We start from the raw sequence: 12,133 nt of genomic DNA on the forward strand, positions 1-12,133 counted from the left end.
TTTTTTTAAATGGATATGGTTTTTTTTTTTTTTTTTTTTTTTTCAATAGATTTTGAACCCTATAAACAAACCCGTAACTAATGATATCTTTATAATACACAAGATTTAACTCAAATATAATATTAAAAATACAAATTAAATTATCTAAACACCGTGAAACCATTACTAACAAAAACAAAAAAAAAAAAACACAAAAATTAGTGGTATTTCAATGATTTTTTAAATTTTCTTTTTCTTTTTCTTTTTTTTTTTTTTTTTTTTTCCCTTTAGCGTTACTATAGAACGTCTGACTTGCTTAAAGCACGTCTCGCTTGGCATCGACAGCACCTTTGCGGATCACGTCTTCAATATTCCAATGCGTCTTTTCGCCATGCTCAGCAGCACGGGAAGAAAATTTTAACATTAACAAGTCACCGAGTTCATCACACGCTCTCAAAATGTCATCCAAATCTTGCTTGTTCAACGCTGCCGAAACGCAAAACCGGACCCGGGATGATACTAACGGCGTGGCAGGGTATCCAACCACAACAACCGCAATCTTGCGCTTTAACATTTCTCGCGAGAATGCTGGCATCTTGGCAGGCGAGTACAACATGAGCGGGATGATTGGACTGTCGTCCATACCGAGCGTGATGAATCCTAACCGCTTGAGTCCCAAATGCAAGTATCGGGCGTTAAACGCCAACCGTTGCAATCTTTCCTCGCCCTGACCTGGCACGATCTCGCCTAGAATCGTTCGCATTGAGGATTCGATCTGGGCCAGCACCGCTGGCGACATGGATTCGGCATACACGTAACCCAAATTTTGAATCCTGAGCGCATCGATCAGGGACTTGTCAGCAGCAATGTACCCACCAGTGGCACCGAACGATTTGGTAAACGTGCCCATAAGAATGTCAACCTCTGCAGGGTCGATCCCAAAATAGTCACACACGCCTCGGCCGGACGGGCCGATGGCACCGATCGAATGAGCCTCGTCAACAAACAAGTAAAACTTGTATTTTTTCTTTAATTCGACAAGCACGGGCAAATTGCACATGGTTCCTTCCATAGAAAACAATCCTTCGACGATCACCAAGATTTTTTTCCATGGCCGGTGTGTGCGAGGTTGTCCTTGCGAGATGACGTCGCGCAATAATTTTTCGAGATCAAACATGTCGTTATGCTTGTAAGTCTTAACTGACGCACCGGATAACCTGGCACCGAACCGGATGGACGCGTGATTAAGTTCGTCGGAAATGATCAGGCAACCTTTGCTGGCCAACGACGGAATGGCGGCGGCGTTCGTGGCATAGCCCATGGAGAACACCATGGCGGCCTGCTTGCCGACAAACCGGGCAATCAATTCTTCGGTTTCGATATGCAGGTCAGTCGTGCCGCCTTCAGACCGCGAACCACACGACGACGTGCCGTAGCGCTTGAGAATGTCATCGGCAGCGTCAGCGCATTGACCTTCAGACTGGGCAAACCCGAGATAATTGTAAGACGACAGGTTTAAGCAGTCCGTGGTCGTACCAGTGAACTTGAACGTGTCATAATTGTCATCGGACGCACGGTCAAGAAGGGTAATGAACCGGCCAGGCACGCCAGTGGTGGGCCGGGAAAAACAATCGGCCAGGCGTTGGCGCAGTCTGCGAGTGTAAAACGAGTCAAAGTCAGAATTCAACGGGGCGTAACCCTGTAAATTGTTAGTTAGGCAGTATAATTGTCAAAAAAAAAAAAAAAAAAAAAAAACGAACATTTTGTTCGACAAGATGAGAATACTTGTCCCTCTTGAGTCGCTTGCCAAAAAAATCACGAACGTGACCAAAGATGATGAGAATCAAGTAAGAAATATACGTGGTCAACAAATAAAACAACGGCGGTTCTTCTTCTTCGATATGCTTAAGCGGTTCACCTCTTGGGTGGTGAGACACGTATCGATGAGACGGATGAGTTATGGGACCGAATTGGCGATCAAAACGCAACGCTTGCTCGTGCGTGAGCTTGCCATTCGTGTAGGAAATGAGGCCAAGCGTGTTTGAGCCGCCGTTGGAAATTGTGGTCGCGTGGCGGTCGTCCGCGCCGGACGCGATCGGCGAATTCGACAAGGAGGACGGCGACGAAGATGATGACGATGACAATAACGGCGACGAAGCAGAACCTGCACCAGTGTTTGATGACGACGAGCCTGAATTGGATGTCGGTAATTGAATTTGAGCTTGTGCCTGGGCAAACAACGAGGCAAGCTTGGTCTGATTTCCCGGCATGAAGTAAATTAAACTTGTTGGGTAAACAAAACAAAAAAAAAACAATCAAATAAATAAATAAATAAATAAATAAAAACAACAAATGAAATGAACGTCGACAGGCCAAAAACAACAGCAACGAAAAACCAGGTGTGCGTTGATAGTTGAATGCTGCCACACGTCCTTCGGTTCTTCGTTGGTCGTGAGTATCGGTGCAATCAAAAAACGCGGGAAGAAGCGGCAAAAAAAAGGACACGCCCTAGCCCTGAAAAGTACGTGCCCCTCGGAAAGGCCGAGCAGAACAACAGCAAACTTGACGCGTTCGTCGTTGTTGTGCAACGCGTGGTAATTTTCTCTGTTATTTTTTTTTGTATTGCCATTTCCGTCAGGAGGAGATAAAACTGGGGTATGTAACGTGCACCGTAGCCTTAACAGAAACGCGGAAATGCGTTTGTATGAGAGACGAGCTGACACTTTTCCCGTTTTTTTTTTCCATTCTTTTTTTAGGACAAGAAAATAAAACAGCGGGATGGAGTCAAAACACGGACGAAGACAGCCGCGGTTGCTTTCAGAACCGGAGCGGGCCCGGTTGGATGAATTTCAAGATTTGATTCATTATTCGAACCGGTGAGCAAGCATGGATGAATATATGTATGGTTGGGGGCATGGCTGACGTGGGGATTTAGCTACGCGGACGACACATTCGAATACAGGTGAGTCTTTTTTTTTGGGCCTGCATGTGCATGTTTGGGAACTAATACGACCAAAGGCACGTGACGCTGCCGAAAAACATGCTCAAGGCGATCCCGAAGGACTATTTCGACTCCGAAACCGGCACATTGCGGATCTTGCTGGAGGACGAATGGCGAGGGTTGGGAATCACGCAGAGCTTAGGATGGGAGCATTACGAGACCCACAGTGAGTTGCTATTACTGCTACTAAGCTTGAGCGACATTTGAACTAACGCTGAAATCCGAAAGCACCGGAACCACACATTTTGCTGTTCAAGTGAGTCTTCAGTCAATGACCGGTACTATTGCTGTTCTTGCTAACCGAAGCTGCTTATTTATTATTCGATTGATCACAGACGGCCGAAGGATTATAACTGATGTATTTCAAATAAATGGATTAATGAATATAACAAACCTCGTGCGTACATGCACGGTTGTTTGTGCAGTTATGCAGGCCAGGCACCAGTTCCCGCCGAAAGCGGCTGTTGTGATAGCAATTAAACTTTCACTTTAATGCCCTAATTCGTCTTTTCCTTGTTTACTTTTTTTTTGTCTCCTTGTGTTTAACGTGCATTAATCACTTGAGTTTACATGCTACAACCGACACAACTTTTCAACATCCAAAAGTCAAAAGTCAATTGCGAGATGCTAGTTTAAATTCTCCCTCATTCCCATTCCTTTTTTCGCCTTCTTCGTAGTAGTAGTTGAAATACAATACATCATGCTTGATCTAGCATCACTACCGGACCTGTCCTCCCTGCCGACCCCACCTTCTTCCTCTATATCGTCATCGTCATCTTCGCCGTCAACCGAACTGTGCGGCTTGCCCGCCAGCTTCATCACCGGCTGCGCCATGCACATTGGCAGCCAATTATTTGATCACTGCCGCATCACGACTCTCGAAGTTGACCAGATCCTGACCACGGCTTACGGTCATCGTCATCGTTACCTGTCCTTGAACGCCATGGCGGCCGCATCGTGCTTGATTGCCGGATTGAGTGACAAGGTGTTTATGGATTTGAACTCAACTTCCATGCCCCATCATGTCGGTCGTTTGGTTTTGATTTCGTCCTTGGTAAGTTAATCCAATTCAAGAGTTTTTTTGCCTACAGCAACAACTTCTAACGACGCAAAGATGCTGGCTCACAAGCTCACGACCGATGAAACCTTGCCGTTGTCATTTTGGGCTGGCCTGACCACTCCGCACATGACCAAATCAGCAATTCAAATCACGGAAATGACGATGCTGTTTGATGTCGAGTTTAATTTTAGTCATTATTGCAATTCTCAAGCACTACATGCCACAATCACCACTTTTCAATCTTGTCAAAAACTTGTTCAGTTTTTTCTACCACCACCACCACCGGAATTGCCGGCAATCAATTCCAACCCCTGCCATGACAGTTTAAATGTTCATTAGTTTTTATTTTCATTTTTTTTTTATTTTTGTCTTGTTTTTGTGGTCTGTTTATGTTATGCGGACAAAATGGCTTGCACTTCAATGGTTGTTCATGGTTTTTGGTGTATTCGGAGTTACTTTAATTACAAACATATCATTCAACATATATTTTTACATAACTATACACCGCATACAGATATGCTATACAAAATTATGATTCTTTTTTTTTTTTTTTTTTTACAACTGGCCAGCTTCGACTTGTTTTCTCGTGTACGGCTTGTTTGGCAATCCCATGCTGTACAAATACTTCACGGTCACGTCCCATTCATGTTGCTTCCGCTTGGCATCCCACTTTAATTCTTCGCCCATGATATCAATTACGGCCGGCAACGTTTCCAACGCTGCCTTGGCGTTCAAAAACGCCAATCTTAACCGTCTCGAGATCACGTCGGCGGCAGTTCTGGCGTATTCGTATTGCACGGCGTACCTAATCTCACCATCCACAAACGGGTAATCGCCTGCGATCTTTGTACCTTTCTGTGGGAACCGCTTGCCCGTATCGGCGCAAAGTCGGATCACGTCGTAAGCACGGTCGCCATAATTATCGGCCAAATGTTGAGCCACGTCGGTTTCAACAGCAAAGGTTTGAATCAGATGAACATGTAACAATTTCCGATAATTCTCAGCGCCAACCAACTTAATTTGCTTGGTCGTGGACGCAGATTCCTTGGCTGGCAACTTGAACCGGTTCACGGCTTCATCGATCGTGTCCTCGGCCATTTGCCGGTACGTGGTCCACTTGCCACCAGCAACCGTGATCAAGCCGGAATCAGACACGGTAATAAGATGATTGCGAACCAACGACTCGGTGTTCTTGGCCCGCGGGTCGCGCACGAGCGGTCGAATGCCAGACCAGGTTGCCAACACGTCCTCACGGCGAATCACAAGGTCATCGTTAGCATATTTTTGCAACTCGGTCAATATCCAATCAATCTCTTGCTCGGTCGGAATCGGATCCTTTTCGATCGTGCATGGCGAATCAGTCGTGCCTGCCAATGTTTGACCTTGCCACGGCAAGAAAAAAACCACACGGCCGTCAGAGGTTGAAGGATCGATCAGGCCGATGTTCTTGGGGCAGTAATAATCGGGCAAGACAACGTGCACGCCAGACGATGGCGCGACAATGTCAGCCGTCACGGGTGAGTCCAGTTTGCGCACGCCGTCGGCAAACGGGCCGGTGGCATTAATGATCGACTTGGCCGAAATGTTAATCTCTTGCGAGTGGTTGCCATTCTCAACGTCTCTGGCAACAGCACCAATCAAGTTACCATTTGCATCTTTCTTGAGATTGATAACCTCGACGTGATTCAACACCGTCGCACCTTTCTCGACCGCGGTTAACGCGATCGCAGTGTTCATGCGCGAATCATTATGAGAGCCATCGTAATACACCAGCGCGCCCTTGAGATTGTCCGATCGCAAGGTCGGGAAAGCCTTTAAAGTTTCGGACCGGGACATGAAATAACTTGGTTCCAAGTTTTGCTTTCCCGCCAGCAAATCGTACGCCTTCGTGCCGGCCCAGAAATATGGCACCTGCCACCATTTGTAAACCGGAATCATGATTGGCAACGCAAACGAAAGATGGGGTGCAATGTCGATAAACGTGGCCCGCTCATTCAGGGCTTCCTTGACAAGATTGTATTGCTCAATATCCAAGTTCTATAAGTTCACGATTGATTAGAATTCAAGCAAAAAGCAGATATATACATGTACATGCTGGCACGTACCCAGACAGCCTTTTCGAGATATCTCACGCCACCGTGAACGAGCTTAGTGGACCGACTGGACGTGCCGGATGCGAAATCGTCACGCTCAACCAAGGCAACCTTAAGTCCGCGAGCAGCGGCATCGAGTGCACATCCGGCACCGGTGGCACCACCGCCGATAATCAACACGTCAAATTCTTCCGTACGCAAGCGGTCAAGCTGTTCATAACGTGAAGGCGGCTTGACGACGGGATCGGGTACAGGCAACTTGGTCAATTCTGATGATGATAAGGATGACCAATAATTCTTTTCAGCTTGCAAGTGCACGGACTTGAACGAATCCGAAGTCGACAACACGAACGCGGCCGAGGTGATGACACCACCGGCTGCCACGGTCGTCAGCAAGACCTTGCGAGCTCTAGATGAACCTGCGAATGCGCGGCGGGTAAACATATGAAACGTGGGGTGTATATTTCTGCCAAATAAAAAAATAAAATAAAATAAAATAAAATAAAATAAAAACGAATTGGCCAAAATCTGAAATATATATTGAGAGAAAAAGAGAAGGAGGTCGAGCAAAAGAAAGCAAAGCCTTTTCTTGTTTTGCCTTGCCTTTTAATTTAAACCCGGCCGCGAATTATGGCTTACATAACCCCAAGCCGCGCGCGCACATGCTTTTGTGTTTGGTTTTCCGGATGAGCAATACACATGCCCCATGAGTCAGCGCTGACATCAGCGGGGAGGGTTTCGGAATAAATATATAACCTTAACACCCGGGGTTTCCGGTGCAGCCGCCGAAACCAAGGCGGAAAAATTTCAACCCGAACCGGGCGGCCAATTACGGCCCGTAGTGGTTATATACTAGTAGTAGTAGTACATAGTACGGTTGCGGAATTGCTTTGTACGAGACGTAGTTACGTAACAATGATGACCATAAACCCTTGCAGTTTAGGTTTACAGTATTCTTGTATGAGCCAACTTTTGATATCTTGCGACACGGGCGGGTTGCCTGGCGCATCCGAAAGAGCTCTTTGAGGTGTCGAGACCGAAAGTTTCCAATATACTTGGTCATGGTCGCGAATGGATACAAGATCAAACGAATTCATCCTGCTTCCTAGTTTACCGCTCTCGCGACTCGCACAGTTTGTCGTCAGTACAACAAGTTTGAGCGAAACAACTTGCAAGTACAAGCAATATCTTGTCGGAACAGAAAAGATTATCTTCAACATCAAAATGCTTTCATGTTCTAAATTTTATGTTATTCTTGAGTTAGATCATGTACTATGTTGCTGAAATTGGATGCCACGTCTTTAAGATCGGTCTACTGCTTCTCGGGCTTGGAACAGTACTTGACGAGATAGTTTACGAGGGCCTTCATGCTGATACCGGGCTGAATATCAAAGTTGGCCATTCAAGCGAAAAGAATGGCTGCGTGATGCGACTGCACCAATTTGTTATTCCGTTTTGCTGCAAACATCCAGCGCTTCGGATTGATAGACTTGTCGACAGAAGCATGGTCGGCCACAGGGCGCGGATAGCCAGGCCGGCACTCGACCTGGTTGGTCTGGGGGTTTGTTCGCGAGCAGTACGGCTTGCAAGGACTAGAATGCATACGCACGCGATTGACCAAAGCAGCGTACATGTCAGCCGAGTTGTCAACCATGTGAAACTGCAGTGAGACCTGGTTTCTAGCGTTTGCAGGCCGACAGCGGTGATGAGCCGAGACCAGTACTCAGAAATGGCAGTCCCTGGACTCGTCTGATGAAATGTTCATATGGGAAGCACCCTCGACCCAGAGAATGCAATGGACGTGAGCGCTGCCGCGAGACTGCCGCTCATATCGACAGTAAAAGTGCTTAAAAAGAAGGAAGGGCGTTAAGACCTTTTCCAGCAGCAGTTTCCAGCGGATATGGAAATACTCTGTCAATAATATGCGGGTGGGTCTGGACGTGTTCGAAGATAATATTCGAAACATTCGCTGACCCAGACGGCTGGCCTGTAAAGCTAACACACCAGCACGACCAATAGAACACAGACACGAACCTCAAGACCCAGACGAGCGCGTCGCGCGACGACCAATCTAGAAGCAGGTATTATGACGTATACAATTGTTAGGCGGCGGCTTACTTGCACACAAGATCGCATGAACGGCTGCAGAGTAGATAGCATTGACCCCGACACAGGAAACCCACGTGACCAGCAAGAAGATTGATTTTCAAATCTACATCTCCTCATGCAAAACGAATTTAAAAAAAAAAATGTAAAAATATTAGAGTATAGCTAAATGTACATTTTTTTTTGATTGATTTTTCCCGAACCACGATCTCTGCGGGAGTCCAAACATTGAACTTCTACACAACATAGGAACGGCCAGAGTGGAGCAAAAGAAAAGTAAAACAAATGAAAACGTTTGTCAAGAAGAGCTCTACAATAATATGCAAATATATTTTAAATGCAGGGCTTTGATTTAAGCAGAGAAATTAAACAAGAGTTGTCCTAAACAGCATGCGGCTCAAAATAATGATTACAAGCAACAATGACCTCATGCCAAAAACACATCAATCAACCAGTTAACTATACTTCTAATTTCCTCATCAATTCCAAATGACAAAGTACATGCGAGCAGTGGACATTAAAAATGGCAAGGGCAATGCTGATGCGTTATTTGTTAATCCAAAAATTGCAAAACCCACGTCGGTAGGCGCAAACGAAGTGCTTGTCAAAGTGCACGCGTTTGGTTTAAACCGAATGGACATTTTGCAACGAGAAGGACGTTATCCGGTACGGGTGTTTAAGTTCAAATTGATTGTTGATCAAATTGGAGATTTTTTTTTTTTTTTTGACTGACAACAGATTTTTATGGAGTGTTTTTTTTTATATAGTTACCACCACATGTTAGCAAAACGCTCGGCGTCGAGTTTTCTGGCACGATCGTGATTGCTGGCGACCAGGTGCAGGATTTCAAGCCTGATGACCGCGTGTTTGGATTAGCTTACGGCGGAGCGTATGCGGAATATATTGTTGCCTCGGCAAGCTTGTTGTTCGCTTACCGTGCTGCTGCTGCTGATGATGATGATCATGATGATCATCCCCATGCGGGCGTGCGGTCGCCCAGTTTTTCGTTCGTCAGTGCCGCCGGCGTTCCGGAAGTATGGTTCACAGCAGCCCAGGCCCTGTTGCGTGTTGCTGAACTTGACAAAACGGTTGTTGATCACGGCACTGGTAACAAAATTCGTGCCGTGCTGATTCATGCCGGCGCTTCTGGCGTTGGCATTGCCGCGGTTCAATTAGCTCACGCCCTGTTGCGACCTTACGGTGGCAAGGTGTTTGCTACCGTGAGCACGGACGACAAGGCCAGGTTTGTTGAAAACGTGGCTGGCGCGGATCATGCGATAAATTATCGAACCACGGATTTTGTAAACATTATTAATCAACAAACCGATGGCCACGGTGCGGATTTGATTATTGATTTTGTCGGGCAAGATTATTTTAATCGAAACCTTGACGTGGCTGCCGTGGATGGCAGGATCGTGTTGCTGGCCACGTTAAGCGGTGCCATCGCGAGTAATGTCAACATTGGCACAATTTTAAGAAAACGTGCGCATGCTCTCAAGACCTTACTGATTCCGTATTAAATAACTAATTTTAATATATTTTTTTTTTGTTCAGGCTTAAGAATTGAGGGCTCAACACTTCGATCTCGCTCGCCAGAATATCAGGCTGAATTAAGAGACCTGGTCGATACGTTTGTTATTCCAAGACTTGAAACCGGAGAATTTGTTAACCCTGTGGATAAAATATTTTCTTGGCATAAGATTGTGCAAGCGCACAAATATATGGAATCGAATCAATCAAAGGGTAAAATCATTGCCGTTGTTGATGACGGCGGCAAAGACGATGACGACAATGAATAATCAGCAATTTTTTGTTTATTAAAACATCTAGAAAAAAAAAAAAAAAAATAAAAAATAAAAAAATAAAACATAAAAACAATTCTAGTCAAATACAATCTTTTTGGCCTTCTTGGTGGTATCAACATCTTTGTAAAAAGCACCATACGCTGAATGTTCTTTCTTTTTAGTATGACCACCAAACTTGAGTAGCTCTTCCGGCACCGGTTGATCAGCTGCTCGAAGAACGTTAATGAGCGCTCCGGAAAGATGTTTTTCATGTTCGGTGAAAAACGTGATTGCCTTGCCGGTCTGACCCGCACGTCCGGTTCTGCCGATTCGATGAACATAATCCTCAGCTGTTAATGGAAACTAAAAAAAAAAAAAAAAAAAATTAGTCTATTTGTATATTTGTTTTGCCGGGTCTAAACAAAACCGTGATTGACTTACGGTCAAGTTAATAACAAGCTTGACTGCCGGAATGTCCAAACCTCTTGCTGCAACATCAGTGGCGAGAAGAAGCTTGGTGTCCCCCTTTTTAAAACTTTCCAACGCGGTCGTTCGTTGCACTTGTGACAAGTCACCATGAATGGCAGAAATATGATAACCTTTGTTTTGCAAAAACCGTTCCACCCTGGAAGCTTCTTTTTTATATAACGCAAATATTAAAATCTTGTCATTTTTAGATGGACCGGATTGGTATTGCTTAAGTAATTGAAGTAACCTGGTTTCCTTTTTTAATGGGTCCATGACTTCCACGACTTGCTCGATCCTGTTGTTGGCCTTGAGTTCAGATTCGCGATCACCAATCATGACCTTAACTGGTGCGGTCAAAAATTCGGCTGCCAAATCCCTGACCGATGGTGGCCAGGTGGCAGTAAACATCACGGTTCGCCTGATGGCTCGGTCGGTTTCATTAATGATTCGCTTAATGTCTTCTTCAAATCCCTTTTCCAACATGCGGTCGGCCTCGTCCAGGACGAGGTATGAGACTTGTTGCAACTTGATCGCACCGTCATTAACAAGGTCGATCAACCTGCCCGGCGTGGCCACGACAATGCTGGCGTTCTTGAGTTCACGTTTTTGATCATCCTTGGAAACGCCACCGTACACGCACACGGATTTGATGCCCACTGCGGAACCTAAATCTTGCAAGTTGTCATGAATTTGGATGGCCAGTTCACGGGTTGGTGAGATGATCAAGACTGATGTTTGATTATTTTTTGGCTTCATGGTTGATGATGATGATAATGATAATAGGTATGCGATAGCTGGCACTGCAAACGCCATGGTCTTGCCGGACCCGGTTTCAGCCACGCCGATCAGGTCACGGCCGTCGATCAAGAACGGCCAGGAGGCGCTTTGGATCGGAGTTGGCTTGTCGTATTTTGATGTCAGGAACGACAACACGCGGTTATCGATATTTAAGTTATCGAATGAAAGTACCGGGGGCTTGACTGAATCCGTGCGCGGATCCGTGATCGTGATCTCACTGGTTTCAAGAAACTTGGAAACCTCATCCGCCGTGGCAGAATTTGTGACTGATGGAACCACTGGTAATAACGACGATGATGATGATGATGCGTTGGTTGTGGTATCTGTTGATTTCAACTTCTTTGCATTTTGAACTTGTCCCGATTCCCCATCAGCCTGCCTTTTTTTCTTATCCTTTTTTTCTTTCTTTTCCTTCTTATCTGGTTTAACCAAACTTTCACTTTGTACTGATCCTGATCCTAACTTGTTATTATGGTCTTCATCGACTTGAAAATTTTTTTGCTGCTTGTCTTCGGCTGCCTTGGCTAATTTTTTTAACCGCTTGCGTTCCTTTTTGTCTTCATCAGTCTCATGCTTATGAGATTTATGCTTCTTTTGAAGTTTTTTGTCTACTATGGCTTCTTCTTTTGACATTATGAATTCGTTCTTACAAAAGTAATCTGGTACGTTGTATATACTTTTTCTCATTTGAAATTTGCAGCACCAAAAAAAGGGAAAAAAAAAAACTCCCAAGTTACCCGGAACAAATGTGCGGCTTGCAAGGGGCGGGTTTCTAAAAGGTTTTTTTAAAGTTGAAAACTTCCTCGAACGGTCAACCGACGACAATGAGATATAATATAAAATA

At 45.2% G+C, this 12,133-nt stretch overlaps 7 protein-coding genes across 7 annotated transcripts; 3 read left to right on the forward strand and 4 right to left on the reverse strand.

The window, feature by feature from the left end:
* Positions 1-59: 59 nt before the first annotated feature.
* On the reverse strand, positions 60-2,509 carry V1514DRAFT_326378 (pyridoxal phosphate-dependent transferase). Its single transcript, XM_066926787.1, has 2 exons — positions 1,740-2,509; positions 60-1,678 (listed from the first exon to the last, which is right to left on the reverse strand). The coding sequence occupies exons 1-2, from the start codon at positions 2,247-2,249 to the stop codon at positions 296-298; spliced, it is 1,893 nt and encodes a 630-aa protein (XP_066784970.1). The 5' UTR covers positions 2,250-2,509; the 3' UTR covers positions 60-295.
* A 69-nt stretch (positions 2,510-2,578) lies between these two features.
* On the forward strand, positions 2,579-3,532 carry V1514DRAFT_326380 (cyclin-dependent kinase-like proteins regulatory subunit). The gene is made up of 6 exons (XM_066926788.1): positions 2,579-2,634; positions 2,736-2,855; positions 2,915-2,941; positions 2,998-3,146; positions 3,209-3,236; positions 3,316-3,532. Exons 2-6 carry the CDS (start codon positions 2,758-2,760, stop codon positions 3,335-3,337), a joined length of 324 nt encoding a protein of 107 aa, XP_066784971.1. The 5' UTR covers positions 2,579-2,634; positions 2,736-2,757; the 3' UTR covers positions 3,338-3,532.
* Positions 3,533-4,596, forward strand: V1514DRAFT_326382 (uncharacterized protein). The gene is made up of 2 exons (XM_066926789.1): positions 3,533-4,034; positions 4,095-4,596. The coding sequence occupies exons 1-2, from the start codon at positions 3,681-3,683 to the stop codon at positions 4,377-4,379; spliced, it is 639 nt and encodes a 212-aa protein (XP_066784972.1). The 5' UTR covers positions 3,533-3,680; the 3' UTR covers positions 4,380-4,596.
* Positions 4,392-6,730, reverse strand: V1514DRAFT_326384 (FAD dependent oxidoreductase-domain-containing protein). Its single transcript, XM_066926790.1, has 3 exons — positions 6,146-6,730; positions 4,510-6,077; positions 4,392-4,409 (listed from the first exon to the last, which is right to left on the reverse strand). Exons 1-2 carry the CDS (start codon positions 6,575-6,577, stop codon positions 4,596-4,598), a joined length of 1,914 nt encoding a protein of 637 aa, XP_066784973.1. The 5' UTR covers positions 6,578-6,730; the 3' UTR covers positions 4,392-4,409; positions 4,510-4,595.
* Positions 6,731-7,746: 1,016 nt separating this feature from the next.
* On the reverse strand, positions 7,747-8,576 carry V1514DRAFT_326392 (uncharacterized protein). The gene has a single exon (XM_066926791.1). It carries the CDS (start codon positions 8,097-8,099, stop codon positions 7,857-7,859), a length of 243 nt encoding a protein of 80 aa, XP_066784974.1. The 5' UTR covers positions 8,100-8,576; the 3' UTR covers positions 7,747-7,856.
* Positions 8,300-10,226, forward strand: V1514DRAFT_206768 (uncharacterized protein). The gene is made up of 3 exons (XM_066924685.1): positions 8,300-8,905; positions 9,007-9,721; positions 9,794-10,226. Exons 1-3 carry the CDS (start codon positions 8,729-8,731, stop codon positions 10,036-10,038), a joined length of 1,137 nt encoding a protein of 378 aa, XP_066784975.1. The 5' UTR covers positions 8,300-8,728; the 3' UTR covers positions 10,039-10,226.
* Positions 10,040-11,976, reverse strand: V1514DRAFT_362063 (P-loop containing nucleoside triphosphate hydrolase protein; the record flags this gene model as incomplete). Its single annotated transcript, XM_066929726.1, has 3 exons — positions 10,040-10,386; positions 10,465-11,813; positions 11,940-11,976. 3 exons carry the CDS (start codon positions 11,974-11,976, stop codon positions 10,120-10,122), a joined length of 1,653 nt encoding a protein of 550 aa, XP_066784976.1. The 3' UTR covers positions 10,040-10,119.
* Positions 11,977-12,133: the final 157 nt, after the last annotated feature.

The sequence above is a fragment of the Lipomyces japonicus genome (assembly GCF_038497905.1).
Source record: "Lipomyces japonicus strain CBS 7319 unplaced genomic scaffold V1514scaffold_7, whole genome shotgun sequence".
NCBI lineage: Eukaryota > Fungi > Ascomycota > Lipomycetes > Lipomycetales > Lipomycetaceae > Lipomyces > Lipomyces japonicus.

Excerpts from the sequence above, each read along its gene's own strand:
- V1514DRAFT_326380 (XM_066926788.1), top strand. The coding sequence starts at position 2,758 with ATGGAGTCAAAACACGGACGAAGACAGCCGCGGTTGCTTTCAGAACCG. Across the intron at positions 3,147-3,208 it reads GGAGCATTACGAGACCCACA|CACCGGAACCACACATTTTG; the intron begins GTGAGTTGCTAT and ends GAAATCCGAAAG. Across the intron at positions 3,237-3,315 it reads CCACACATTTTGCTGTTCAA|ACGGCCGAAGGATTATAACT; the intron begins GTGAGTCTTCAG and ends GATTGATCACAG.
- V1514DRAFT_326384 (XM_066926790.1), bottom strand. The coding sequence starts at position 6,577 with ATGTTTACCCGCCGCGCATTCGCAGGTTCATCTAGAGCTCGCAAGGTC. Across the intron at positions 6,078-6,145 it reads ATCTCGAAAAGGCTGTCTGG|AACTTGGATATTGAGCAATA; the intron begins GTACGTGCCAGC and ends GTGAACTTATAG.
- V1514DRAFT_206768 (XM_066924685.1), top strand. The coding sequence starts at position 8,729 with ATGACAAAGTACATGCGAGCAGTGGACATTAAAAATGGCAAGGGCAAT. Across the intron at positions 8,906-9,006 it reads AACGAGAAGGACGTTATCCG|TTACCACCACATGTTAGCAA; the intron begins GTACGGGTGTTT and ends TTTTTTATATAG. Across the intron at positions 9,722-9,793 it reads TGGCACAATTTTAAGAAAAC|GCTTAAGAATTGAGGGCTCA; the intron begins GTGCGCATGCTC and ends TTTTTTGTTCAG.
- V1514DRAFT_326382 (XM_066926789.1), top strand. The coding sequence starts at position 3,681 with ATGCTTGATCTAGCATCACTACCGGACCTGTCCTCCCTGCCGACCCCA. Across the intron at positions 4,035-4,094 it reads TGGTTTTGATTTCGTCCTTG|ATGCTGGCTCACAAGCTCAC; the intron begins GTAAGTTAATCC and ends AACGACGCAAAG.
- V1514DRAFT_326392 (XM_066926791.1), bottom strand. The coding sequence starts at position 8,099 with ATGTTTCGAATATTATCTTCGAACACGTCCAGACCCACCCGCATATTA.
- V1514DRAFT_326378 (XM_066926787.1), bottom strand. The coding sequence starts at position 2,249 with ATGCCGGGAAATCAGACCAAGCTTGCCTCGTTGTTTGCCCAGGCACAA. Across the intron at positions 1,679-1,739 it reads CTCATCTTGTCGAACAAAAT|GGTTACGCCCCGTTGAATTC; the intron begins GTTCGTTTTTTT and ends AACAATTTACAG.